This window comes from Heterodontus francisci, chromosome 17 (assembly GCF_036365525.1).
Source record: "Heterodontus francisci isolate sHetFra1 chromosome 17, sHetFra1.hap1, whole genome shotgun sequence".
NCBI classification, from domain to species: Eukaryota; Metazoa; Chordata; class Chondrichthyes; order Heterodontiformes; family Heterodontidae; genus Heterodontus; species Heterodontus francisci.
In genome coordinates, this window is record NC_090387.1 from 67245805 (window position 1) to 67271802 (window position 25998).

The 25998-nt window shown below is 43.2% G+C and overlaps 1 protein-coding gene across 3 annotated transcripts in view; it reads right to left on the minus strand.

Annotated features, from left to right (window-relative positions):
* Positions 1 to 25998, minus strand: part of fhod1 (formin homology 2 domain containing 1) — a 386223-nt gene that overhangs the window by 295714 nt on the left and 64511 nt on the right. For all 3 annotated transcript variants that reach the window (XM_068049567.1, XM_068049568.1, XM_068049569.1), the window contains exon 3: positions 9162 to 9226. In XM_068049567.1, coding sequence (XP_067905668.1) covers positions 9162 to 9226 — 65 coding nt within the window. The remainder of the gene's footprint in view (positions 1 to 9161; positions 9227 to 25998) is intronic.

Here is a 25998-nt window from a genome sequence, read left to right on the forward strand (position 1 = left end):
CATCCACATCCCTGACCACCTGTCCGTAACACAAATAATGTATGGAAAGGTACCCAAATATGATTTTTGTTAGCAAATAATTTAATGCTTCTTCTAAGTAATTCAATGCCACACCAATTATCAGACTGATAATTAGTAAAATCTGTTCATTGTATATTAATTGTGCTTAATCATATGCAAGAAGCAGGCATTAATTGGGGTTTCCTTTGAGCACACATAAAGAGACACTGATTGAAATTGTGGTGTGGTTGAGTCAGGAGGTATATGCTTGTAATGTTTAACTCTGTAAATAAATGTAAGACTGTGTAAAGATTAGCTCCAGTACTATCCTTCACCAACTGGCTTTCCGGATTAGAACATGGTAACAGAGGATGGTTGTCCAAAGTTGAAGAAATGGTAGAAAGCAAGTGTAAATTGTCAGGGTATGATACCCTCAGATGTTCTCGGAGTCTGAACCATATAACCAGTGGGAGAATGAAGTGGATATGTGAACTCTGGTTACATTCCTACCAAAAAGGAAACAAGGTTTGGCCTTGACTCTTTTTCCGGTACATTGACGACTGTATCGGTGCTGTTTCCTGCTCCCGCCCCGAACTGGAAAACTTTATCAACTTTACTTCCAATTTCCACCCTTCTCTCACCTTTACATGGTCCATCTCCAACACATCCCTTCCCTTCCTCGACTTCTCTGTCTCCATCTCTGGGGATAGGTTGACTACTAATATCCATGATAAGCCCACCGACTCCCACAGCTACCTCGACTACACTTCTTCACACCCTACCTCCTGTAAGGACTCCATTCCATTCTCCCAGTTTCTCCGTCTCTGACGCATCTGCTCTGATGATGCTACCTTCCATGACGGTACTTCTGATATGACTTCCTTTTTCCTCAACCGAGGATTTCCCCCCACTGTGGTTGACAGGGCCCTCAACCGTGTCCGGCCCATTCCCCGCACCTCTACCCTCACCCCTTCCCTTCCCCTCCCTCCCAGAACCGTGACAGGGTTCCCCTTGTCCTCACTTTCCACCCCATCAGCCTCCATATCCAAAGGATCATCCTCCGCCATTTCCGCCACCTCCAGCGTGATGCGACTACCAGTCGCATCTTCCCCTCCCTTCCCCTGTCAGCATTCCGAAGGGATCGTTCCCTCCACGACACCCTGGTCCACTCCTCCATTACCCCCACCACCTCATCCCCGTCCCATGGCACCTTCCCCTGCGATCGCAGGAGGTGTAATACTTGCCCATTTACCTCCTCTCTCCTCACTATCCCAGGCCCCAAACACTCCTTTCAGGTGAAGCAGCGATTTACTTGTACTTCTTTCAATGTAGTATACTGTATTCGCTGCTCACAGTGTGGTCTCCTCTACATTGGGGAGACCAAGCGCAGACTGGGTGACCGCTTTGCAGAACATCTCCACTCAGTCCGCAAGCAGGACCTGTCCTGGGATTGCTGCAGTGTTCCAGTGAACATCAACGCAAGCTCGAGGAACAGCATCTCATCTACCGATTAGGCACACTACAGCCTGCCGGACTGAACATTGAGTTCAATAATTTCAGAGCATGACAGCCCCCCATTTTACTTTCATTTTTAGTTATTTTTTCTTTTTTTTTACATTTTTTACATTTATATCATTTCATCTTAGGTTGTTTAGTTTGCTTACCCACTGTTTTTTTTTCAGGTTTGTACTTGCTGTTATTCAATATTCAGTGCATTAACACCTGATCTGTACTAATGCTTTGTCTTTCAACACACCATTAACATATTGTTTGCCTTTGCTCCGTGACCTTTAGGTCAGCTATGTGGCCTGGTCCAATCTACACCTCCTTTGTTATCTCTTGGCCCACCCCCACCTCACTTGCTTATAACCTGTGACTTTTCTAATATTTGTCAGTTCCGAAGAAGAGTCACTGACCCAAAATGTTAACTCTGCTTCTCTTTTCACAGATGCTGCCAGTCCTGCTGAGTGGTTCCAGCATTTCTTGTTTTTATTTTGGCCTTGACATTGTTGCTTCCTACCAGAAGTAAAATCAGAAGTATTTTGTGAGCTGGATGCCCATCAGTTGGACACTGAAGAAGATTTGGATCTTCTATTAGAATTCCTGGATGAAATTTACAAAAAAGATGATCTGTTAAATGCCTATGAGGCCTAATCAAACTTCAATAGAGTTTGGAAAGCAGATGGTTATTCAATGGAGGAATATATCATGGATTTTAACAGATTGTATAAAAGATTGGGGTAATTCAAATTAGAGATCCCTGGTTCAGTGCTAGCAATTAAATTGCTAGATTATGCTAAGGTATTGCATATTGACAGGCTCTTGGTTCTAACTGGTGTTTGGTTCTTGGTTTTTTTGGTTTACTGTAGCTACTGCTATCACAGAGTTAAAGCATACTGTTACTGTTTTATCAGTACATTAAAAGCAAGAGGATAACTAAGGAAAGGGTAGGGCCTATCAGAGATGTACAAGGGAACTTACACGTAGATGCAGATGATGTAGGCAGGGTTCTTAATGGGTTTTTTGCCTCTGTCTTCACAAAGGAGAGGGATGATGCAGACATAGTAAAAGAGAAGGAGTGTGAAATATTAGATACGATTAGCGTAATGAGAGAGGAAGTACTCGAGGATCTGACATCCTTGAAAGTGGATAAATCGCCAGGGTTGGATGGATTGCATCCCAGGTTGTTAAAGGAAGCCAGGGAGGAAATAGCGGATGCGCTGAGGATCATTTTCAAATCCTCGCTGGATATGGGTGAGGTTCCAGAGGATTGGAGGTCTGCTAATCTTATACCATTGTTTAAAAAGGGTGCGAGGGACAGGCCAAATAATTATAGGCCGGTCAGTCTGACCTCGGTGGTGGGTAAATTATTAGAATCAATTCTGCGGGGACAGGATAAACTGCCACTTCAAAATGATTAGGGCGGCACAGTGGCGCAGTGGTTAGCACCGCAGCCTCACAGCTCCAGGGACCCGGGTTCGATTCCGGGTACTGCCTGTGTGGAGTTTGCAAGTTCTCCCTGTGTCTGCGTGGGTTTTCTCCGGGTGCTCCGGTTTCCTCCCACAAGCCAAAAGACTTGCAGGTTGATGGGTAAATTGGCCATTATAAATTGTCACTAGTATAGGTAGGTGGTAGGGAAATATAGGGACAGGTGGGGATGATTGTTGGGAATATGGGATTAGTGTAGGATTAGTATAAAATGGGTGGTTGATGTTCGGCACAGACTCGGTGGGCCGAAGGGCCTGTTTCAGTGCTGTATCTCTAATCTAATCGAAAAGGCATGGATTAATCAGGGATAGTCAGCATGGATTTGTTAAGGGAAGATCAAGTCTTACTAACTTAAATGAATTCTTTGAGGAAGTAACAAGGCTGATAGATGAAAGCAGTGCAGTGGATGTGGTCTACATGGATTTTAGTAAGGCATTTGACAAGGTCCTGCATGGCAGACTGGTCAGTAAAATGAAAGCCCATGGGATACAGGGGAATGTGGCAGATTGGATCCAAAATTGGCTCAACGACAGGAAGCAAAGGCTAGTAGACGGATGTTTTTGCGAATGGAAAACTCTTTCCAGTGGCGTTCCACAGGGCTCATTGTTGGGTCACTTGCTGTTTGTGGTATAGATTAATGATTTGGACTTAAATGTGGGAGGCATGATTGGGAAATTTGCAGATGACACACAAATTGGTCGTGTAGTTGATGGTGAAGAGGATAGCTGTAGACTCCAGAATGATATCAATGGTTTGGTTGAGTGGGTGGAAAAGTGGCAAATGGAATTCAATCCGGAGAAGTATGAGGTAATGCATTTGGGGAAGGCAAATAAAGCGAGGGAATACACAAAGAACGGTGGGATAGTGAGCGGGGTAGAAGGGAGAGACCTTGGAGTGCATGTCCACAGGTCTGTAAAGGTGGCAGGACAGGTAGATAAAATGAAGGAGGAATATGGAATGCTTTTCTCTATTGGCCAAGGTATAAAATACAAAAGCAGGGATGTAATGCTGGAACTGTATAAAACGCTGGTTAGGCCACAGTTGGACACAGTTCTGGTCACCACATTACAGGAAGGACAAAGATGCTCTGGAGAGAGTGCAGAGGAGATTTACAAGAATGTTGCCAGGGCTTGAAAGATGCAGCTATGAGGAAAGATTGGATAGACTAGGGTTATTTTCCTTAGAACAGAGGAGGCTGAAGGGTGACTTAATTGAGGTGTAAAAAATTATGAGGGTCTAGATAGACGGGAAGGACCCGTTTCTCCTAGCGGAGAGGTCAATTACCAAGGGGCACAGATTTAACATGATTGGTGAAAGGATTAGAGGGGACATGAGGAAAAACCTTTTCACGCAGAGGGTGGTGAGTGTCTGGAATTCACTGCCAGGAATGGTGGTAGAGGCAGAAACGCTCAATTCTTTTAAAAAGGTACCTGGACATGCACCTGAAGTGCTGTAACATGCAAAGCTATGGACCAGGTGCTGGAAGGCGGGATTAGATTGGGCGGCTAGTTTTTTCGGCCGACACGGACATGACGCGCTGAATGGCCTCCTTCTGTGCTGTAATTGTTGTATGGTTCTATTTAATTTTCACATCAAATCAGACAGTAGCACATTTCAGATCAAACATACAGTTGACTGCACTGGAAGTCTGCTGCCAAAAACAAACATGTGCTGCTCTTACCTGCCATAAGCAATATTCAAATTAAGAAACATGTTTCAATAAATATTGAATGTCACCATGGTAGCACCAGAGGACTTATTTCAGGATGCAAATAATGGGATTCCATGCTCAAGTGAAACCCAATAATCCATCAGAGCCAATACAATATTATAATTAATCTGTATATATCACCCTTCCCAGTAATCTTCCGAGTTCCCTTCTCTCCCAGGTTGGAAGTCAAGCAAGTGACTTGCCACAAGTTTTCTGTCAATGCCATTCCAACTGGTCACGAGGTGTCCAACACTGAATCTTTCCTTGTTCCTATTAATATACTGGCAGAAATCCTCAACTCATTTAATAGGTGTCTGTATATGCACCTCAAGTGCCATAACCTGCAGGGCTACAGACCAAATGCTGGAAGACGGGTTTGGACTCAGTGGCTTCGTTTTCGGTCGGCGCAGACCCAATAGGCCAAGTGGCCTTTTTCTGTGCCATAAACTTGCTATGATTCTATGATCCAGAAAGCACATTACAAAAGCCCATTGTCTTTTTCTCCACTTCAAGTACTGTTACTCTTATTGAATTGTCATTGTTATGAAAGTACTCCTTTATTTAAAAAATTTTTTTGCGGACTTGCATTTTAGAATTATGGACATTGGTTCATTTGGGAAAACTGAAAAGATTCCATGGATGTTTTTTTTTTAAACAAGAGTCAATGAGAGGCCTTGTTTGAAAACAAACCTTTACTGGATGTCACATACCTTAAGCTCAATAAACAACAGAAACCTTGGTGACTTGGGGAAGATGTTTATAGAGAAGTGACATGTCAAGATTTATGGTGGTCAAGAGGTTTCATTTCTGGGATACTGTTTTGGTTCAGTTAGGGTGTGGACTGTTTTGAAGGCAGTTGAGTTTGTAGCCTGCTGAAAAGCAACACCCAGCTCCTCTTTCTCTACCTCTTTGAAAAAACTCTGCGAATCCATTGTGTGAGAGCTAAGAATCCATTGTGAGAGCTAAAAGCCCTGATGCTGCATTTCTCCTGAGAAGCACCTGGAAAGCTTGCCAGATTACTTGTCGACACCGCCTGAAAAGAACTGCTCCAGAAAAAATCCCAGTGACCTGCCTACGTGTACTCAGACACCAGACTGTATGCCATTTTTGGGACACAACAGGATGGATTTTACCAGCCCTCTGACATCAAGAGATGTGGTAGGGGGGGCCCAGAAATTGGCTCTGGGAGAGGCCTGCCACGGGCCTCAACGCCAAGAAGGCCTGGCCCCACATTGCCAGCGGTGGCAAGGCCTCGTGGAGCGCCACCCACACCCCCCCCCCCCCAACCTGCCGCCCAACAGCAGCATCAGAATTTGAATATGTAAATGTATTTAGATTAATGAATTAAGTACTTACCCACTCCCGCTGTCGGTCCTGGTGCCATACTGGTGCCAGCGGCTGGTTGCTGGGGGAGCAGGTAAGCTTTCAGGGCAGGGGCGGAACGGGGTTAAACATTTTCGATTGGTCTTGGGGGTGGTGGGCAGGGGTAAAGTCCATAGTTTATTAACTTCGGGGGAGAAAGATCTGGAGCACAAAGTAAGGTTTTTTTGGGTGGGGGGGGAAGAGGGCAAATAATAAATTTGATGGTAATTGGGGGGGGGGGGGTCAGGATAACTTTATTTAATTTTTAACACTCTTGTAACTTTAAAAATTTAAATTAAATGTAAAGAAGCCCTTGAAAAATGGAGTTGGTGCCTGCACAGTTGCAACGGACGCCATTGCCGGGGATGGAACGCCTGCCCCCTCCACGTCATCGGTGGGGGGGGGGGGGGTGGGGGGAGCGCTCTGCTCAAGCCTTGTACATGAGCTGCCATGTTTAATCTCGCGGCGGATCTAAGGAGTAAAGCTCATGCATGCGGGTCGCCATCTTTGAAGCTTGCTGCTGAGATGGGCAGCGAGCTTGTAAAAAATGCAGCCCAACATATCTCATTCTTTTTCTTCATGAATAAGCAAGTATTTGGCCAAAGTATTATTCTTCTGTCCTTTTTTTTTGTGAAAGACCTCTGCAGAGAGAGAATTTCTTTTTTTTTCTTTGACCAGTGTGTGTGTCTGTTGGGATTTCAAAAGGGAACTTTCATTTTTCAATCTGTGTGTTAATGCTTTGCTTCGTTACCTGATAAGACTTGTTTTATAATAAACTGATAATTTTCTTGTTTATTAAAGAAACCTGGTTGGTGTTTTTATTCTGGGATAAAAAGTAGAGTAAATGATTGACCGTATCGGTAACTGGGTAAACATTTAAATATATGTTGTGACCCGTGGAGAAGTGGAACTAGAGAAAGACAGTGCACTCCTCCCGCCTCGGTCGTAACATCATCAACCTCTTGGATTTAATTTATGTAAAAAAAAGGTGGAACTTTACAATTAAATTTGGAGTCAGCTTTATATTTCCCCTATTGAAGCAAAAGCACGTCAGAGAAAATCAGCCCAATTTACAGATGTAATTTATACATACTTTATTCAATTTTAAAGAAAAATATAAATCAATATGCGCTTTTATATGTCAACAGTTTCCTTCAGCCAATTATTCACTGACTCATACGATGAAATAAAGCAGAGAAGACAGTTTGCCAATTATATTGCTAACCAAATGCAAACAACGTACTCCCAAGCTTAAATGGGAGAATCGTTTCTGATTGTTACAGGTTATTTGGTAAGTCATGCTAACCAATAGGAAAGAAAAACAATTCTTAGAAATTTACTAAACTCATCATAGCCACGGCAACAGAAAGAATTCTACATTTTAGCCTCAATATTCCTGGTTTAGTGAAGAAGGGAAAAATAAAATCAGCTGGGGTTTCCAGTTCTGATTGTCATGAAGTGACTTTGCTGGAAAGTGCATGTGGGTGGGTATTGCACGACAATATGATCAAGCTTGGCTCCAACACCATTTATGGGTAAATCCTATTGTAACACTGACTGTCTGGGGTCATAACTGAAAAATAACAACTGGGCTGTTAGCCGTGGCTCACTGGGTAACTCTCTCGCCTCAGAATCAGAAGGTTGTGGGTTCAAGTCACACGCCAGAGGTTTGAGCACAAAATCTAGGTTGACGTTCCAGTGCAGTACTGAGGGAGTGCCACTGTGTTGGATATACCGTCTTTCAGATGAGATGTTAAAATAAAGCCCTGACTGACATCTCAGGTGGACGTAAAAGATCTCATGGCATTATTTCGATGAAGAGCAAGGGATTTCTCCTGGCGCCCTGGTCAATATTTATTCCTCAATCAACAATGCTAAAACAGATTAACTGACCTTTATCTCACTACTGTTTGTAGGACCTTGCTTCAAGACCTGCTCGGATCTGCAAATGAAACCCGACCCGAGCCCGACAGAACCACATCCGACCCGGCCCGAGTTCCTCCATTTTTTCCCGTGCCCGACCCGACCACCGGAATGAAGTTCATTATATTAAAGAGGTTGTGCTCGACCTCAGATGGAATCGCTCACTGCAGACTAGTGTGGAGTGTTTCCTGCCTCGACATCCTGGCTGTCACCGTGTCTGACCCGGCCCGACCTGACCTGACCCGAGCCGAGCCGGAATGCCAGTCCCGGAAGAGCGACCTGAACCCGACACGTCATCGGGTCCCGTCGGGTTTGGGTCGGGTAGCCATGCTCGAACGTTGCAGTCCACATATTGGCTGCCGCATTTCCTACATTACCGCAGTGACTACACCTCAAAAGTAAAGGCTGTAAAGCACTTAGGGATGTCCTGCGGTTGTGAAAGACGCAAATAAACATAAGTCTTTCTTTTAAAGTACTGGTGAGTTGTTGTTGAACTGTGCCCCAGCAACTACCAGTGCCTTTAGAAGAGAAGGGGGAGAAAATTGGAGAAACTTTCAGAAAAAACCATGAAAGTTAAATTGCATTCTTTTATTGGCATACCAAGTTGGCATATATTCAGGGGAATGAGTTTCATCTGTGGCAATTGATAAATGGGACCAAGAAGCAAGACCCCAGCTGTGTTTACTGGATACAGGCAGCAGAAGCAATGAAGACAAAAAGCCAATCTGGGAAAATGGAAAAACACAACCACTCTACATAAACAGCAATATGTTACATGCCAAGAAAACATAATAATGCATAATCTTAGCCCTCAAAAGTAACATTGTGCCTGCCATTGGCATTGCAACAAGATCTATGAAGCATAACGATGCCAGTACATTATAACAAACAGCCATATCAGAACCAGCTGCCGGATAAGTTATAGATACCAAAATAACTAATTTGAATGGTTACTCTATTAAGGTACGAAGGGTTTCAGTCAAAAATGTCCTTACAGCTACATACTATCCAAGAGTTACCAAATATTCTGGGAGAAGGGAAATCTAATTCAGAATACTATGATTTTTCTTTTAATTTAAATACAAAAGAAGAATTACATCACTGAAGGATTTTACATAGGTGGATCATATTTCTTTCATAAGCTCCAACACCTGCAGAAGTAGAATATTCCACTCACCTATAATGGCATGAACTCTTACTGACAGCTGGGTCCGAAGGATTAGCGTAGGTCGTCTCCCTTTGCTGAGTGAAAAAGAAATGCTTCATTAGTAACTAGATGCTTTTTGCCACTTCCTTCTAGTGTACAGTACTAGCATTAACTCCTCTGTAGTGAAAACATGCACGAGTTTAGCAGCAAATGTACGTTAGTATGACTGGAGGCTATCAAGAGACAAGAAATTGTTACAAATACCTTTGCTGAGTACCGCTTTCAAACAGAAGAAGTGATATTAATGAGGCCTGGTGGTTCTACCAAACATCAGAGACTCATTACTCTCAGTATGTTCCGCGCTACCCATGGGTTTCATAGGAAAATAACGATTTCTGAAATTTCAAGAGGATTTCTGCAACGAGGCTACAAGTTTTTGGAATTATAACTCTTTCGACCTTCTTGCCATGAAGACACCCAGGATCTAGCAGCCATTAAAATGTCAGCATAGAAAAGCCACGACACATGTTCCGAGAACTTTTCATCATGTTTTCTTCACCAAACACTTTGGAATTAAACTATGTTTATACGTTGTGTTTTAAAATAGCGAAGCCGCATAAGCCTTAAAACAAGCCCAGGCTGTGGGAATTTGGAGATGATGATGATCAGGAAGAAGAAAGACTAGTTGCCTCATCTCAGGTGTTTTCAGTAAACATGCCCAACTCAGGGGTTTGCGACGTCCCTTCCTGTGGCATTTAATTTTGATTGGCGGGGTGCACAGAGGCGGTCTTGATCAGCAGCTCTTCTGGGCAACCCCCAACTTCCAGTTGAACAGGACGTAAAGTCCCAAATAGTGACAGTTAGGCCCAGCAAAGGCTGGAAAACTAGTCAGTTTTACAAATAGTCATTTGGTAGTACAGAACTTGAGAATTGCTGAAAATAGAGACATGTAGTCGAAGCTTTTCGTCTTGCACTCATCAGGACAATACACAAGAATAAACAATGTAAGGGAAAACAACAACTTATACTGCATGAGAAGAGAATGCTGATTGGTTGACAAGTGAACTCTGATTGATAGAGGCGTTGCCATGGAGAATGCACCAGTTTAAGGTGACTGACAGTTAATTGCCGAGCTTTGTTTGAAATTTAAACCTGGCAGCTTGACTCTGATTGAGCAAGGCATTGCCCTGAGGAATTAACCAGTGAATGGCTGTCACTTATTTTGTTCAGCTGAAACAGGCGCAATGTGTGTACATGTTCTTTCTGTCTGTAAAGAACAGGGCCCTGTGTATTAATATATGTAGCTTCTAGTATGCACAAATGCGCCAAACTGCGAGCTCTGCTGACAATCTTAAATTGGTTGTCAACATAAATCGTAGCACACTGTGCATTATTTAGCAAATGTTGTCCAGTCACGGAATCACATCTAATGTTGGACACTGTGTTTTGAGTTTTGCAAGCACAGGCTGGTTGGGTACAGCCTGTACCTTGCCCATTGTGAACAGCAAAAGGGACATGTTGTTTGATACAATCCACCAGTCTTTGGGACATATGGCCTAGATAGCTAGCATCACACTGGCATTGAAATTCATTTATCACATTACTCATTTGTGTGATAGGCAGGACATCTTTTTGGCTTGATGACAGTTAGTGGCAAATACCAAGCTGCATAGTAGCAGCGTGAAACAGCTAGCTTTATCTGTTGCTCAAATTTTTTGAGAAACATTACCCTTCCAGGGTAATTTGAGGTAGACTGAGCACTTTTCAGGGCCGAAAATGACGGTCTTTGGCCCACCATGTCCGCGCTGGCCATCAACCCAGTCTATTCTAATCCCATTTTCCAGCACTTGGCCCAGAGCCTTGTATGCTATGGCATTTCACGTGCTCATCTAAATACTTCTTAAATGTTGTGAGGGTTCCTGCCTCTATAACCCCTTCAGGCAGTGTGTTCCAGATTCCAACCAAGGTGGTTGGAAAAATTGTTTCCTCAAATCCCCTCTAAACCTCCTGCCCCTTACCTTAAATCTATTCCCCTGGTTATTGACCCCTCCAATAAAGGAAAACGTTTCTTCCCATCTCCCCTATCTATGCCCCTCATAATTTTGTATACCTCAATCAGGTCCCCCCTCAGCCTTCTCTGCTCTAAGGAAAACAACCCTAGCCTATCCAATCTCTCTTCATAGCTGAAACGCTCCAGCCCAGGCAACATCCTGGTGAATCTCCTCTGCACCCTCTCCAGAGCAATCACATCCTTCCTATAGTGTGGCGATCAGAACTGTACACAGTACTCCAGCTGTGGCCAATCTAGTGTTTTATACAGCTCCATCATAACCCCCCTGCTCTTATATTCTACGCCTCGGCTAATAAAGGCAAGTATTCCATATGCCTTCCTAACCATCTTATCTACCTGTGCTGCTGCCTTCAGTGATCTATCGACTAGTACATCAAGGTCCCTCTGTACTTCCTAGGGTCCTACCATTCATTGTATATTCCCTTGCCTTGTTAGTCCTCCCAAAATGCATCACCTCTCACTTTCCAGGTTTGAATTCCATTTGCCACTGCTCCGTCCATCTTACCAGCCCATCTATATTGTCCTGTAATCTAAGGCTTTCCTCCTCACTATTTATAACACTACCAATTTTCGTGTCATCTGCGAACTTACTGATCATACCTCCTATATTCACGTCTGAATCATTGACCACCTCCAGGCGCTTACCCATTGTCTCCCGAGACAAGGAGGCCAAAGAAGAAGAAATCATTAATGTACACTATAAACAGCAAGGGTCCCAGAATCGATCCCTGCGGTACACCACTGGTCACAGACTTCCAATCGCAAAAACAATCCTTGACCATCACCCTCTGTTTCCTGCCACTAAGCCAATTTTGGAAATAATTTGCCAAATTGCCCTGGATCCCATGGGCTCTTACCTTTTTGACCAATCTCCCATATGGGACCTTATCAAAGCCTTACTGAAGTCCATGTAGACTACACCAACTGCTGTACCCTCATCTACACATCTAGTCACCTCCTCGAAAAATTCAATCAAATTTGTTAGACATGATCTCCCCTTGACAAAGCCATGCTGACTATCCTTGATTAATCCCTGCCTCTCCATGTGGAGATTAATCCTGTCCCTCAGAAATTTTTTCCAATAGTTTCCCTACCACTGATTTTAGACTCACTGGCCTGTAATTACTTGGTTTATCCCTACTACCCTTCTTGAATAATGGTACCACATTCGCTGTCCTCCAGTCGCCTGACACCTCTCCTGTGGCCAGAGAGCATTTGAAAATTTGTCAGAGCCCCTGCAATCACCTCCCTTGCCTCACATAGCAGCCTGGGATACATCTCTTCTGGGCCTGGGGATTTATCCACTTTTAAGCCCACTAATACCTCCTCCCTTTCAATGCTAATTTGTTCAAGTATATCACAATCCCCCTCCCTGATCTCTACACCTACATCGTCCTTCTGATCAAGGTAGCCATTGTCTTGCAGGATATCTTTGATTCACCCTATTTCAGCATCAAGCTTGCATGGTGAGCAAATGGCTCAGGTCCTATTTACGAGGTTGCCAATAAGGCCAATCATATAGCATGTGGAACTGTAAGAATCCCAACGCGTGTATTGACCAGTGAAGGTAGATTTGCACTAGACCGTGGTAGAGAACTCCTTAACAGATTTCTCAACTAGTACCTCAAGGTAAGGGAGCTCATTTGACTGCTCCATTTCAAAGGTGAATTTGAGTGCAGGATGGAGCCCATTAAGACATGTATGGAAATTGTTACATGCAGCTGCGGCTTCAAATATAGTAAACATATCATCTACATATTGGAAATACGCAAGCGGTAGGTGGTTAGGTGTCATTCCCTCAAAGACCGGTTTCTCATGGAACCCAACAATGTTTGCAAGAGCTGGGCCTGGAGGGGAGCCCATGGCAATACCATCTTTTTGGGCAAACATGATGTCGTTAAAACTGAACTCAACTGCGCGAGTTGTCGAGTTCACAAGTTTAATGAATACTGATTCACGCAATGGTGGGGAATCTAGATCGCCATGACATAGTGCTGTAGCGCAAATATCTATGGCTTCCTTAAGTGGTACATTGGTGAATAGGCTAGTAATGTCAAATGAGCACATGGACATGGTATTACTATCGATATGCAAGTCCTGTATGGTTTTCGCAAATGTGAAGGAATGCTTCACCGTGTATATGGGGAACTTGCTCAAAACTGGTTGTAACAATTCGCCCAACAGTTTGGCCAATTCATGTTACGCAGAACCAGTCAAAGATAAGATAGGGCGTAGAGGGACATCACTTTTGAGTTTCTTGGGCAGCCCCTACATATGCGGATGCAGCGAGCCATGAGGATGAACCCTGTCATATATAGCACCTGGCAGCTCATTGTTTTTATGCAAGTCCAGCAAGTGTTTTGAAAGCTTAATTTCGAGCAAGACTGTCCTGTCATGTTGAGCAGCAGGTCCAATGGATACGAATTTGGACCCATCATTAAGAATGGAGTGCATTTTGTTGATATAGTCATGCTTGTTAAGGATGACGAATACCGTCCCTTTGTCAGGTTTACTGATGTGTACGTCCAGGTTGATCTTAAGGCCTTGCAACGCTTAGCTTGTCTTAGCTTGGCAGCTGTCAGTCACCGTAAACTGGTGCATTCTCCATGGCAATGCCTCTACCAATCAGAGGTCACTTGTCAACCAATCAGCACTCTCTTCTCATACAGTATAAATTATTGTTTTCCCTTACATTGGTTATTCTTGCTATTGTCCTGATGAGTGCAAGACGAAAAGCTTCAACAACATGTCTCTATTTTCAGCAATTCACAAGTCAGGTTTTAAATAGAATTTCAATGGCAAGCTTCAACCTGGCTCAGAAATAGAATGCAGGAGAGTGTTTGTTTATGAGTTATTATCGAAGTCAAGCAAGACTACCCACTGATGTGGGGAAGTAAGACATGTTCATTATTTTGAATTATTATGGGAAGCCAAATCTTACTGATTGTAACTGTTTTCTTCATGTTAATTTGCTGATATAAAGCAGCTAAAAGTTTATATCTGGCCTCATCTGACCAACTGTTTTCGCTTTCAAAGTGTTTGGAGATGCAGATGGGACCACATGAAAGACATGTCTATCTGGTTGTATTGTTACACTCTCTGTTCATTATTACATAGCAGACCCATTCACCCGCCTCCAGCATTCTCCCTCTACCTGGACCCCTCCCCCTGGCCTCTTACCCGCTCTTGATCTCTTCATTGAAAACTGTCGGCGAGACATTGGTCATCTCAATTTCTCTGCCCCCCTCACTCACTCTAACCTGCCCCCCTCTGAACTTGAGGCACTCTGTTCTCTCAGGTCTAACCCCGACATGGTCATCAAATCTGCAGGTGGTGCTGTTGTTGTATGGCATACCAACCTCTACCTTGCAGAAGCTCAATGCCAACTCAGACACTTCTTCCTACCTCCCTCTGGACCAGGACCCCACCACCGAACATCAAGCCACTGTCCAAAGGACTGTCACTGACCTCATCTCCTCTGGAGATCTTCCCTCTACAGCTTCCAACCTCATAGTCCCACAACCCCGGACAGCCCACTTCTACCTCCTTCCCAAAATCCACAAACGGGACTGTCCCGGCAGACCCATTGTGTCAGCCTGCTCCTGCCCCACTGAACTCATTTCTTCCTATCTTGACTCTATCCTTTCTCCGCTGGTCCAGTCTCTTCCCACCTACATCCGTGACTCTTCTGACGCCCTATGTCATTTTGACAATTTCCAGTTTCCTGGTCCCAACCGCCTCTTCTTCACTATGGACGTCCAATCGCTCTACACCTCTATCCGCCACCAGGATGGTTTAAGGGCTCTCCGCTTCTTCCTGGAACAGAGGCCCAACCAGTACCCATCCACCACCACCCTCCTCCGCCTGGCTGAACTTGTTCTCACATTGAACAACTTCTCCTTCAACTCCGCTCACTTCCTTCAAGTAAAAGGTGTTGCTATGGGTACCCGCATGGTCCATCTCTGACACTTCCCTTCCCTTCCTCGACTTCTCTGTCTCCATCTCTGGGGATAGGTTGACTACTAATATCCATTATAAGCCCACCGACTCCCACAGCTACCTCGACTACACTTCTTCACACCCTACCTCCTGTAAGGACTCCATTCCATTCTCCCAGTTTCTCCGTCTCCGCGCATCTGCTCTGATGATGCCACCTTCCATGACGGTGCTTCTGATATGACCTTTTTCCTCAACCGAGGATTCCCCCCCACTGTTGTTGACAGGGCCCTCAACCGTGTCCGGCCCATTTCCCGCACCTCTACCCTCACCCCTTCCCCTCCCTGCCAGAACCGTGACAGGGTTCTCCTTGTCCTCACTTTCCACCCCACCAGCCTCCATATCCAAAGGATCATCCTCCGCCATTTCCGCCACCTCCAGCGTGATGCCACTACCAAACGCATCTTCCCCTCCCTTTCCGTCAGCATTCCGAAGGGATCTTTCCCTCCGCGACACCCTGGTCCACTCCTCCATTACCCCCACCACCTCATCCCCATCCCATGGCACCTTCCCCTGCAATCGCAGAAGGTGTAATTAATACCTGCCCATTTACCTCCTCTCTCCTCACTGTCCCAGGCCCCAAACACTCCTTTCAGGTGAAGCAGCGATTTACTTGTACTTCTTTCAATGTAGTATACTGTATTCGCTGCTCACAATGTGTTCTCCTCTACATTGGGGAGACCAAACGCAGACTGGGTGACCGCTTTGCAGAACACCTCCGCTCAGTCCGCAAGCAGGACCCCGAGCTTCCGGCTGCTTGCCATTTCAACACTCCCCCCTGCTCTCATGCTCACATCTCTATCCTGGGCTTACTGCAGTGTACCACTAAACATCAACGCAAGCTCGAGGAACAGCATCTCATTTTCCGATTAGGCACACTACAGCCTGCCGGACTGAATATTGAGTTCAATAATTTCAGAGCATGACGGGCCCCCCATTTTACTTTTATTTTTAGTTATTTTTTCTTTTTCCTTTTTACATTTTTTACAATTTTTTTTCTTTTGTTTATTTCATTTCATCGTAGTTTGTTCAGTTTGCTTACCCACTGTTTTTTCATGTTTGCACTTGCTGCTGTTCAATCTTCAGTCCGTTAACACCCTATATGTACCAATGCTTTGTCTTTCAACACACCATTAACATATTGTTTGTCTTTGCTCCATGACCTCTTAGTCAGCTATGTGGCCTTGTCCAATCTACACCTCCTTTGTTATCTCTTGCCCCACCCCCGGCTCACTTGCTTATAACCTTTGACATTTCTAATATTTGCTAGTTCCGAAGAAAGGTCACTGACCCGAAATGTTAACTCTGCTTCTCTTTCCACAGATGCTGCCAGACCTGCTGAGTGGTTCCAGCATTTCTTGTTTTTGTTTCAGATTTCCAGCATCTGCAGTATTTTGCTTTTATTACATAGTTGGATATTGGGCAGTACAGGTAACCCCTAAATTCAAGATGCTCAGAACACTTATAGGAATCACTAGCACCATTGCACTTGAAGGAGGATCTAAAGAAATGCACTGAACATGTTTCATTATGTTTAAAGATTGTGCCTCGAATAGTCAGTAATACTAAAACATAAATCTGCAGGCAGCTTCTTAAATACAATTTAAGCCTCTTGCATCTGAAGTCATGTGTTGCCTTTAAAAATCAGCACTGAAAGATCTTGATTAAATTCTACATTTTCCTTGGTGTTATTTCTCCTGTTTCCATAGCCCCCACCCGAATATAGGTAAGATTCCTTCTAATTGTGCGAGAAGGAAATCTGAACCCAGGGCAGATCCAGCCTGTAGATCACAGAGTAAACTTTCGGCTTTGGTTGCAATCAATGGGCATATTGCACCAAGAATTACACTAGTCTTTATAAGTGTTTATTCTCCCAAGTTTCCATTTACTTATTTGCATATCGTCAAATGCAGAATCTGCCATGAAGTGGACAATCGGGCAATGTTTTAAAATGTGTTTTTCTTTTCAAAGATAATTTGCTTTAAAACTATTCCTTGATATATTTAAGAGTGGTAACTTGGCGCAGTTTGGATATCACAGCAGAAAATGGGTTTATCAAAAATAAAGCATTATAATCAGTGTCAATCCACCTGCTGTGAGCAACCTGATATTAAATAATTGAAAATGACTTTTAAAACATATACAGAATTATATGCTGGTTTAATTGCTGTATGGTAGTTAGATTTTTAGTCAATTAAAAAAATAATTACATTCAAAAGATTTTAAAAGATGCCAATTAGTCTTTGCATCCAAAAGAACCAGTTCAATTTTTAGACCATCTTGAAGGCTCGTAAATGGGCACAATTAGCAGAAACTTGCCATGGTGATTAATTTGATCTGGGGGTGTGGCCAGGGAGGATTTCGGGGCAGTTTTTTTTTTTGCAGAAACTGGAGTTGTGATGAATCTAATTTGCCCTTAAAATTCTGTGATCTTTTGCACCGGTTTTGCTGATTTCAGGTGAACTGCACTGAAAAAAACAAGCCGAAGCATGCAGAAACTTCAGGACTCTGTGTTCAGTGCTCCTGATGTGCAAACAGCTGGGAAATGGCGGGTTGCTGCACTCAATTTTCCAATAATGCACACCTGGTGAGTGATGGCCTGCGGAGAAAAATTTAACCTTAAATACTTTTTTCATCGGGCTCCACTTGTCCGAAATCAACAGTTCAGAATAGAGGTTTCACTAAGCTATTAGTCTGAAAACAGCCAGGATGGAAAATGCGCTATTGGAATGACAAAAAAGGGTGCTTCTCCTCAAAGTGATTGGTGTTGGCACCATTCAATAATATGCTTAATATTCTGTTGCAACCAGGTGAGAAAGGGGTCTAGGGTTCCCTTTCAGTCTTCATCCTATCTTACCATCACAGGGTTTAATTTTTTAAAACCACCATGTTTTTAGCTCCCCTTGGGTAAATCCTTGCTCACCGCTTTCTAATTATAAGGCAAAGAAACTAACCAAACAGGTTTTCCTAGGTTTAGTGAAAGATGAACTTTATTAAACTTAAACCTAGACTCTAATTTGGTTAACGCCTACGGATACACAACGCGCCCACGCTAGCATGCATATGCGATACACACATGCAGATAGAGACAGAACAGAGTAGAAGAAATAAAGTGGAAAAGTTTGAGACAATCTCTGAAGAGGGTTTTTGTTACGGATCTTCGAGCTCACGGTAGAGTCCTTGATTGTAAGTAGATCTTGCTTTTTGTTGGAGCCCAGTATTCTTCTTAAACCTTGTTTGCTGTAGGAGACTTTTCTCTCTTGGGGTTCATGTGTCTTCAGTGGATTTGGAGTTCCACGAGAAGGAGATGGGAGCAGACAGGAGAGGCTGTGGCGAGCCAGCCAGGAGAGGTCTTTTCAGTCCAGGAGCAAACAGACACTCTGAGTTCAAACTGTTTGTCCAATTTAGAAAAACCCAGGTTGCCAAGCAGGTTAGTCATGTGACTAGCTGGTCTGACCACGTCTGTTTGTGGGTTCTCTGGTCTTAGCCAACCCTGGAATGTCTCTTCTTACACAATACCTGCTGCTCAAAATCCATTGTGGGTTAATTTGGATAAGGAAAGTAACTGCTTTGTCTCCAAAAGCACTGTCTGTTAATATGCCAATGTCTTTCCAGCCAAGGGCTTGGTGATTTTTTTTAAACAAGTCCTTTCTTCATTTCAACAACAGTTTCCAAATCAATGTTCATATGACAAAATTAATGTGCCTTGTTCTTGGCAGGTGCGGGCGTCTGTATGACAATTCTGTGGTAAGCTCTTTCATTGAGCTGGAAATTGTAATGCAGCATGAAATTTCCAATAGGAACACCTCTCTAAATGAAGAATGGAAATTCAAGCAACTTTCTCCCAAGTCAATGCCTTCTACACAACCTGGGACTTTGTTCTTAAACTAACGTGAAAATAGTTGATGCAAGCTGGCTAGAAAAAGACAATCAGCTCTCTTCCAATCATGTAGCCTTCAGTGATACTGTAAAAGACACAGCATTCTCAGTATAAAAGAAAACTGTCGTCATTTGCCTGTAGGTTTTATATCAGGGTGTTCTGCATACTCCATAATATAATTGAATGTTCCTTTAACACTCTGGCACGTGTCTTGATCTTGTTGTTTTTTTGTGGGGGGGGAAATATGCAGTGTTATCAGTACTGCTTTAAGATCGGAAGTTACCAAGGAAAGTGCATCTTGGTTGCCTCTCCGTAACATATTAATTGCTGGCTTGTCCAGGATCGAATCATATTTTTAATTAGGCAGCTCATGTCTGGGATCAGAATCAGATGAGTTGAAGGGCTCGCATTTGGAATCATATTAATTACTTATCTCTGAGATAACATATTTAAATTGGGGTCTTGCATCTGGCATCATATTTAATTGCTCTCACATTTGGGATCATATCGACTAGAAACTCAATTGTTGGGATCTAGATCTAAATCTAATGTCAATTACAAGAAATAAAAAGAACCAGGTCTCTTGTATAATCAGGTACAGGCTATACCATTGTAATGGTATTAGCGGTTGCAGCAGAATTTTTGGGTAAGCAGAATGTTTCCCTGAGTGACTTGATAACTTTAACTCAGAACAAATTTTAAAAAATGGCAGTGAAATTGGGGTGAGAATTGAAATTAGGTGACAAAAAAGCAGAGATAATTGACATAATAGCCCAACATCTAAAATTAGAAGAGGAGGATGAAGGGAAATACAAGGAACAAGGAAGTAGTAGGTCAGAGAGTGATGCAGTAGTATTGTCTAGGATTCAGTTAGAAGTGAAAAAACCGGAACCAGAAAAAGAAAAAGCAATAGAATTGGAAAGACTTAGACTTGAATCTCAGAGAGAAAGTGAAAAAGCAAGGGAATTTAGGTTAAAAGAGATGGAACTGAGACAAAGAGGTAGTCTTGAATCTAGGGAAAATTTGGGTCAGGAAGAATCGTTTAAATTTATACAAGCTCTCCCTAAGTTTGAGGAAAGGAACGTACAGGCATTTTTCATATCTTTTGAAAAAATAACCAAAAAGATGAAATGACCAAAAGAAAGCTGGACTCTGCTTATGCAGGGTAGGTTGGTAGGCAGAGCTCATGAAGCTTATGCCATGCTTCTGAAGAGGCTTCTGCAGATTATGAGATGGCAAAAAAGGCTGTTCTTGCTGTGTATGAATTAGTCCCTGAAGCTTACTGTCAGAAGTTGAGGAATTTATGGAGATTGGCTGGGCAGTCATATTTAGAATTTAAGAGGGCAAAGCAAATTACTTTTGATTGTTGGATACAGGCATCAAAGATAAAAACCACAAACAAGAACCTTCGAGAATTGATTCTCTTAGAAGAGTTTAAAAACTCCATTCCTTCAGTAGCAAGAGCTCACACAGATAACCCAAAAGTTTTGAAAGCTAGGCAAGCAGCGGAAATTGCTGATGATTTTGAGCTTGTGAAAAAGCCAAAACCTTTTGTCCATCACCCCTATAAACCTGAGAAGGATAGTAAGTGGGAGTGTGAAAGAAAAGCAAGTAGCCGGGGACAAGAAGGAACAGCTGGAAATGCCGCAGGATCACCTCCTCAGGTCAGAAAGGAAGGTGCTTAGGGTAGAAGTGAGGTTCACAAACCAAAGTGTTATCATTGCCATAAAACGGGTCATCCACATTCAGAGTGCTGGAAATTGCAAGGTAAACCCACAGGACCTATTGGGGTACGCAAAGCTAGTGCAGAAGACTCTGACTTTAACGGCAGCTATGAAACCAGATACTGAAACTAAAAGGAGTATAGAGGTTAAGAATAAAATACTTGAGAGTTATAATGAACTTCTGTCAAAGGGGAGAGTAACTCCATATCCTTTAAGTGAGGCAGGAAAACTCATTATACCCAGGGACACAGGAGCAACCCAAACACTCTTGCTGGGGTAAGATATAAGGTTTCCATCAGAGAGCACCTTGAATGCTAAAGTTTTAGTTAATGGAATTGGCAGGGTGTATATTCCCATATCTTTGTATAATGTATGCCTAGAGAGTGACTTAATATCTGGGATAGTAACTGGAGGAGTTGTCCACAGTTTGCCAGTAAAGGGAATTGATCTACTCCTAGGAAATGATTTGGCTGGATCAAAAGTATCAGTTTCTCCTATAATTACAGAGGAACCAAGTGAAATTAAGGAAATGGAGCAATTACAGGAACAAGTTCCGGGAATATTTCCTGTATGCGTAGTCATCCAAGCAATGACTACACAGGATCCATTGTCGGAGGTAAAAGGGGCACCGCAAATAGATAGCCAAGTATCTGAAACTTTATTTGGGGATTTAGATAATCCAAATGAGTTGTTTAACAGATCGTCTATCATTGCAGCACTGCAAGCTGATCCAGAGATATACCGAATAGTACAGATGGCGCTGACAGAAGCGGAGGCGAAAGGAGTTCTGGAAGGCTATTATATGGCAAACGGGATTTTGAGGAGGAAATGGAGATTGCCTCATAGACCTGCCGATGAAAACTGGACAGCAGTTGAACAGATAATGGAACCACCTAAATATCGCCAGGGATTATTAAGGTGTTAGCACACAAAATTCCTTTTGTAGGACATGGGGGAATTTGGAAGACTAAATCATGCATAAGGAAACATAATTACTGGCCAGGTCTTACAAAGGATGAGAGAGAATTTTGTAGGACATGCCATACCTGTCAAATGGTGGGAAAACCACAACCTACCATAAAACCAGGGGATGAAGTATTAGTGTTGTTATCATTACAGGGAGAACCATGAAAAGCGTGGTTCAGTGGCCCATATAGAGTGATCAAAAGAGTGGGTAAAGTAGATTACTTGAATGACACCCCTGATCGCCGAAAGAACCATCGGTTGTGTCACATCGATATGTTAAAGCAATATTACCACAGGGAGGAGGATAAGCCAGTACAGGTATGTCAGGTAATGGGGACTGAGGAGAAGGAAAAGGATAGTGAGGATGAGGCAAAAGCAGGCCTAGGAAATTCTCAGATTGAACTCCAACTATCAGATTAGAGAATACAGAATGGCTAGGAAAACTTGACAATGTGCTTTTACACTTAGAGGCAAAACAGCATGAAGACCTAACCAGGCTTTTCACAACATTTCAAAGAGTTTGTAGGGATAAGCCAGGATGTACAATCTTAGCCACACATTATGTGGGTATGGGGGGGGACCATTCCTTTAAAACAACATCCTTGCCGCTTAAGTCCAGACAGACCCAAGTGGATGCAGAGGTACAATGCATGCTGAAGGGCAGCTCAAGAAACTTCTCAGGGAATAGGAAACCCAGTACTGGTCAGTGCTCCTAGCTGTACAGTTCACCTGGCTGAGGTTATGAACAATAGGGACACTTGGAGGGAAAACACAAAACAACTGGAAGACTCTTCTTGGAAATTTGAAGTGGGTTAATTGAGACACCCTTTTGAAAATTTAAAGCTGGAAATGTTCTGGTGGAACTTGTTGCTGTAGTCATACCACTTTTTGAAAAATTATATAGCTAAATACAGGAAAAAAATGTTAGCCTTTTTTTTCAATTTGTATTTTTTTACATTATAATGAAACGCATTTCGGGAATGGCATTCCATTCCGCCAGGGGCAGAGGTGTCATGATCCTATTTTTTCTTTAGGAAATATGCGGTGTGTCTTTAAGACAGCAAAGGATCAGTACTGCTTTAAGATAGCAAGATCAGAAGTTACCAAGGAAAGTGCATCTTGGTTGCCCCAGATACAGCCATTCAGAGACCAAGGACAGGATATACAATGTTGCATTGTAACTTTGAAACTAGTTGAAAAACTGGCTTTTGCAGAGACAGTTGAGACAGACACAGACGGGCCAACATGAACTGAAGCGATCTCAGTCAATTTAAACTGAAGGAAGTGAATTTAGACTGATTATTTTTACCCCTCAAAATTTTAAAAGTTAAGACAGATTGATTCTTTTGAAAGTGGTTGCGAGTTGTTGATCTGCTGTGGTCATCGCTGTAAGGAAGGGAAGTTTGAAGCTTTGGATGTTGGACTGGATTTCCTTACCTCATTGGACCCTGAAGATTGCGAGTGGACTTTGAATCAGAGGACTGATTGTCAGGAAGCGTAAATCTGCAAGGACTTGTTATTGATATTGTTATTACTATTTATAAATATCATTTTATCTTATTAGTGTTTAAGATTTTTTAGTTTTTTTCTAATAAACCGTTAATTTGTTAATATCTAAAGATACCTGGTTTGGTTTGCCTCATTCAGGGATTAATAGATTGTTCAATTTGGCTGTGGTTTTCTTTGATTTGGGAAGGCTTCAAGTGATATGTTATGTGATCTGTGGAGTGACAGGACTGAATTGACAGTGCGTTGCTCCCACCGCAATCTAGAATCATATATTTTGATTGGGGGCTGTGCCTTGAGTGGTCATGTCGTAACACATAGTATTCTGATGCAAATATGTTTTGGTGGGGATCGTGGCGGAGGGGTGCGGGGAGGGGTGTGAAATGAGGAGAAGAGATCCAATACTCACTAATGATCACAGACTCTTGTAGCACATTCAGCCCATCGTGCCTGTCCTGGATCATTGAAACAGCTAACCAATTAGTTCTACTTTCATGTTCTTTCCCCATGTAATAGTAGGAAGGATTGGTACTTCCCATTTTGGGGACCCAGTGAAGTTTTCCCAGCTTAGTTAAAGCAGCAGTCACATTCCCCATCTCAATTGCTTGTTTCAGAACTAGTTTCAATGAGAAGTTTTAATTTCATTTGGCTGTCAAGTGAGGAGGAGAAATTCAATCAGCCTGGGTCCTTGTTCCTGATCATCAACCAATGGCTCCAGTTGGGAAATATTGCCCGTGGAGGTTGAAGACTGAACTCAGCAAGGTTTTGGAGAATCTGCAGCATCACAGCTATCCGTGACCAGCTAAGCATAGACGTAAAGAGTGGCCAGTTGAACTGCTAGAACCCATGGAAATATAACCCAGCATGACTCAACACTTCAAGCAGGAAAGAAAATCTCAAAATAATTGCTTTGTAAAATTGCACATACGCCAAGCAACTGCTTAAGGATCAGTGCTGGGCCTTATTCTGGAGTATGCTGTATAATTCAGAATTATAATCAAAGCTTGGTTTATTTACTCAGACTGTGTGACAGATCACATGCAGAAATGAACAATCCCCATATGACTTGGCTGATGTAACTTTAGCCACACAATAGTTTTCCGACTTCCTTGTCAAACCCTGAAAAATGTGCTTGTACAGCATCACGTCTGGCAACATATGGTATTTTAAGTCTCCAGTCTCCTCTTTGTGGTAGCATTTCATACCATTATCCAATCCTGTCATTATCATCAATCTTTTTACAATTATACCTACACACATAACCAAACTATTCCAGTTTAAGATATTTTGCTGCCTCGTTCCAAATTTGCACACAAACATTGCAGATGCAGGTTAAGAATCATTTATTTGATTTTCCAACGCTGTCTACTGGTTACCATTTAATTTTGCTCGAGTCAGAAGTTTCAAAAAATGTCAATTTGATCTGTTTGAAGCAGGAGTGCCAACCATGCTGCACTTTGAACTCTGTACTTCTGCACAGCGAGGCCTTTTGACTACATGTTGTCTCCACAATAATTCTAACTTAGTAAATCAGTCAATTCTTAAAGCTTGCTCCCTAATCCCCTTAAAAGGCAACACGAATTAATCAGGAGTTGCAGGCCAGTGTATGTTGTCAAATGCAATATTGGCATATCTAGACAATTACAATACTTTTATACTCCAGGTATTTGGATGATAACTACCTACAGCCGCACAAAGCCAGCACAACTGTGCTGTGCCGCCAGTTTGGTATGGATCTCTCGCCAGGCAAAGCTCAACTCACTGCCACACCAATGGCAGTTGCCATTTTAACGTTACTGTGGGGTAATGGGAAGGTTGGTTCTTTATCAATAATGGAAAGGCCAAAATGAAGTCTAGAAGTTCCAGGTGGTCCTTTTTTGAAAAATCCACTTTTCACCAAGAACTGGAGTTTATGTACCCGCCGCCGGAAGCAGTGGTAGGCAAAAAGGTGCAGCCATGCTGCTGCGATTTTTCTCGTGGCAGCGCATGCTAATGACCCGGTTGGGCTGCACCCCCCACCCCAATCGCATGGAGGGGGCGGACTCACGACGCCAGCAATGTTGTCAGCTGCCTGTGCATAGGCACTAGCACCATTCTTAAAGCCCTGCTGACTAATTTAAATTTTTAAAGTTAACCCCCGCCCCCCCACCCCCACTGTACTGATTAAAAATCTGCTGGCCCTTTCTCACACTCCAATAACAATTAAATTCATTATTTTCCCTCTTCCCTTCCCAAAACACTTGACTCCCCTCCCCCTACCAAGCATCTCCTACACTAATGATGTAAATTTGGCCCCATTTCCCCCACCCATCCTCACATTAAAAATCTTAAGTTCCCCCCTTCCCAACCACTGCGACGCCCGTTTTCCCCAGATAGGAAAGTGAAGGCGCGAGTGCCAGCCGCCACTCAGCAGATCACAGCTCGACAGTAAGATTGGAATCAATTTTATTTAAATGTCTGCATTATGCTACTTTGAATATTTTAATCCTGGTCCCATCGCCCAGCAGCGCGGGGGACCACCACGGAGCCTTGCCACCACTGGGAAGACAGGCCCGGCCCTCCCAGTATCATACTCCGTGGTGGGCCGCTGCCAGAACGATCTTCTGGCACACACCCCCTATGCGCCACGGAGCCCAATGCCAGGAGCTCTGTAAAATCCCAGCCCAGTTGTGAGTATTCTCCAAGTGGTGTGAAACAGAAGTAATGTGAGACAAACTCTTCGAG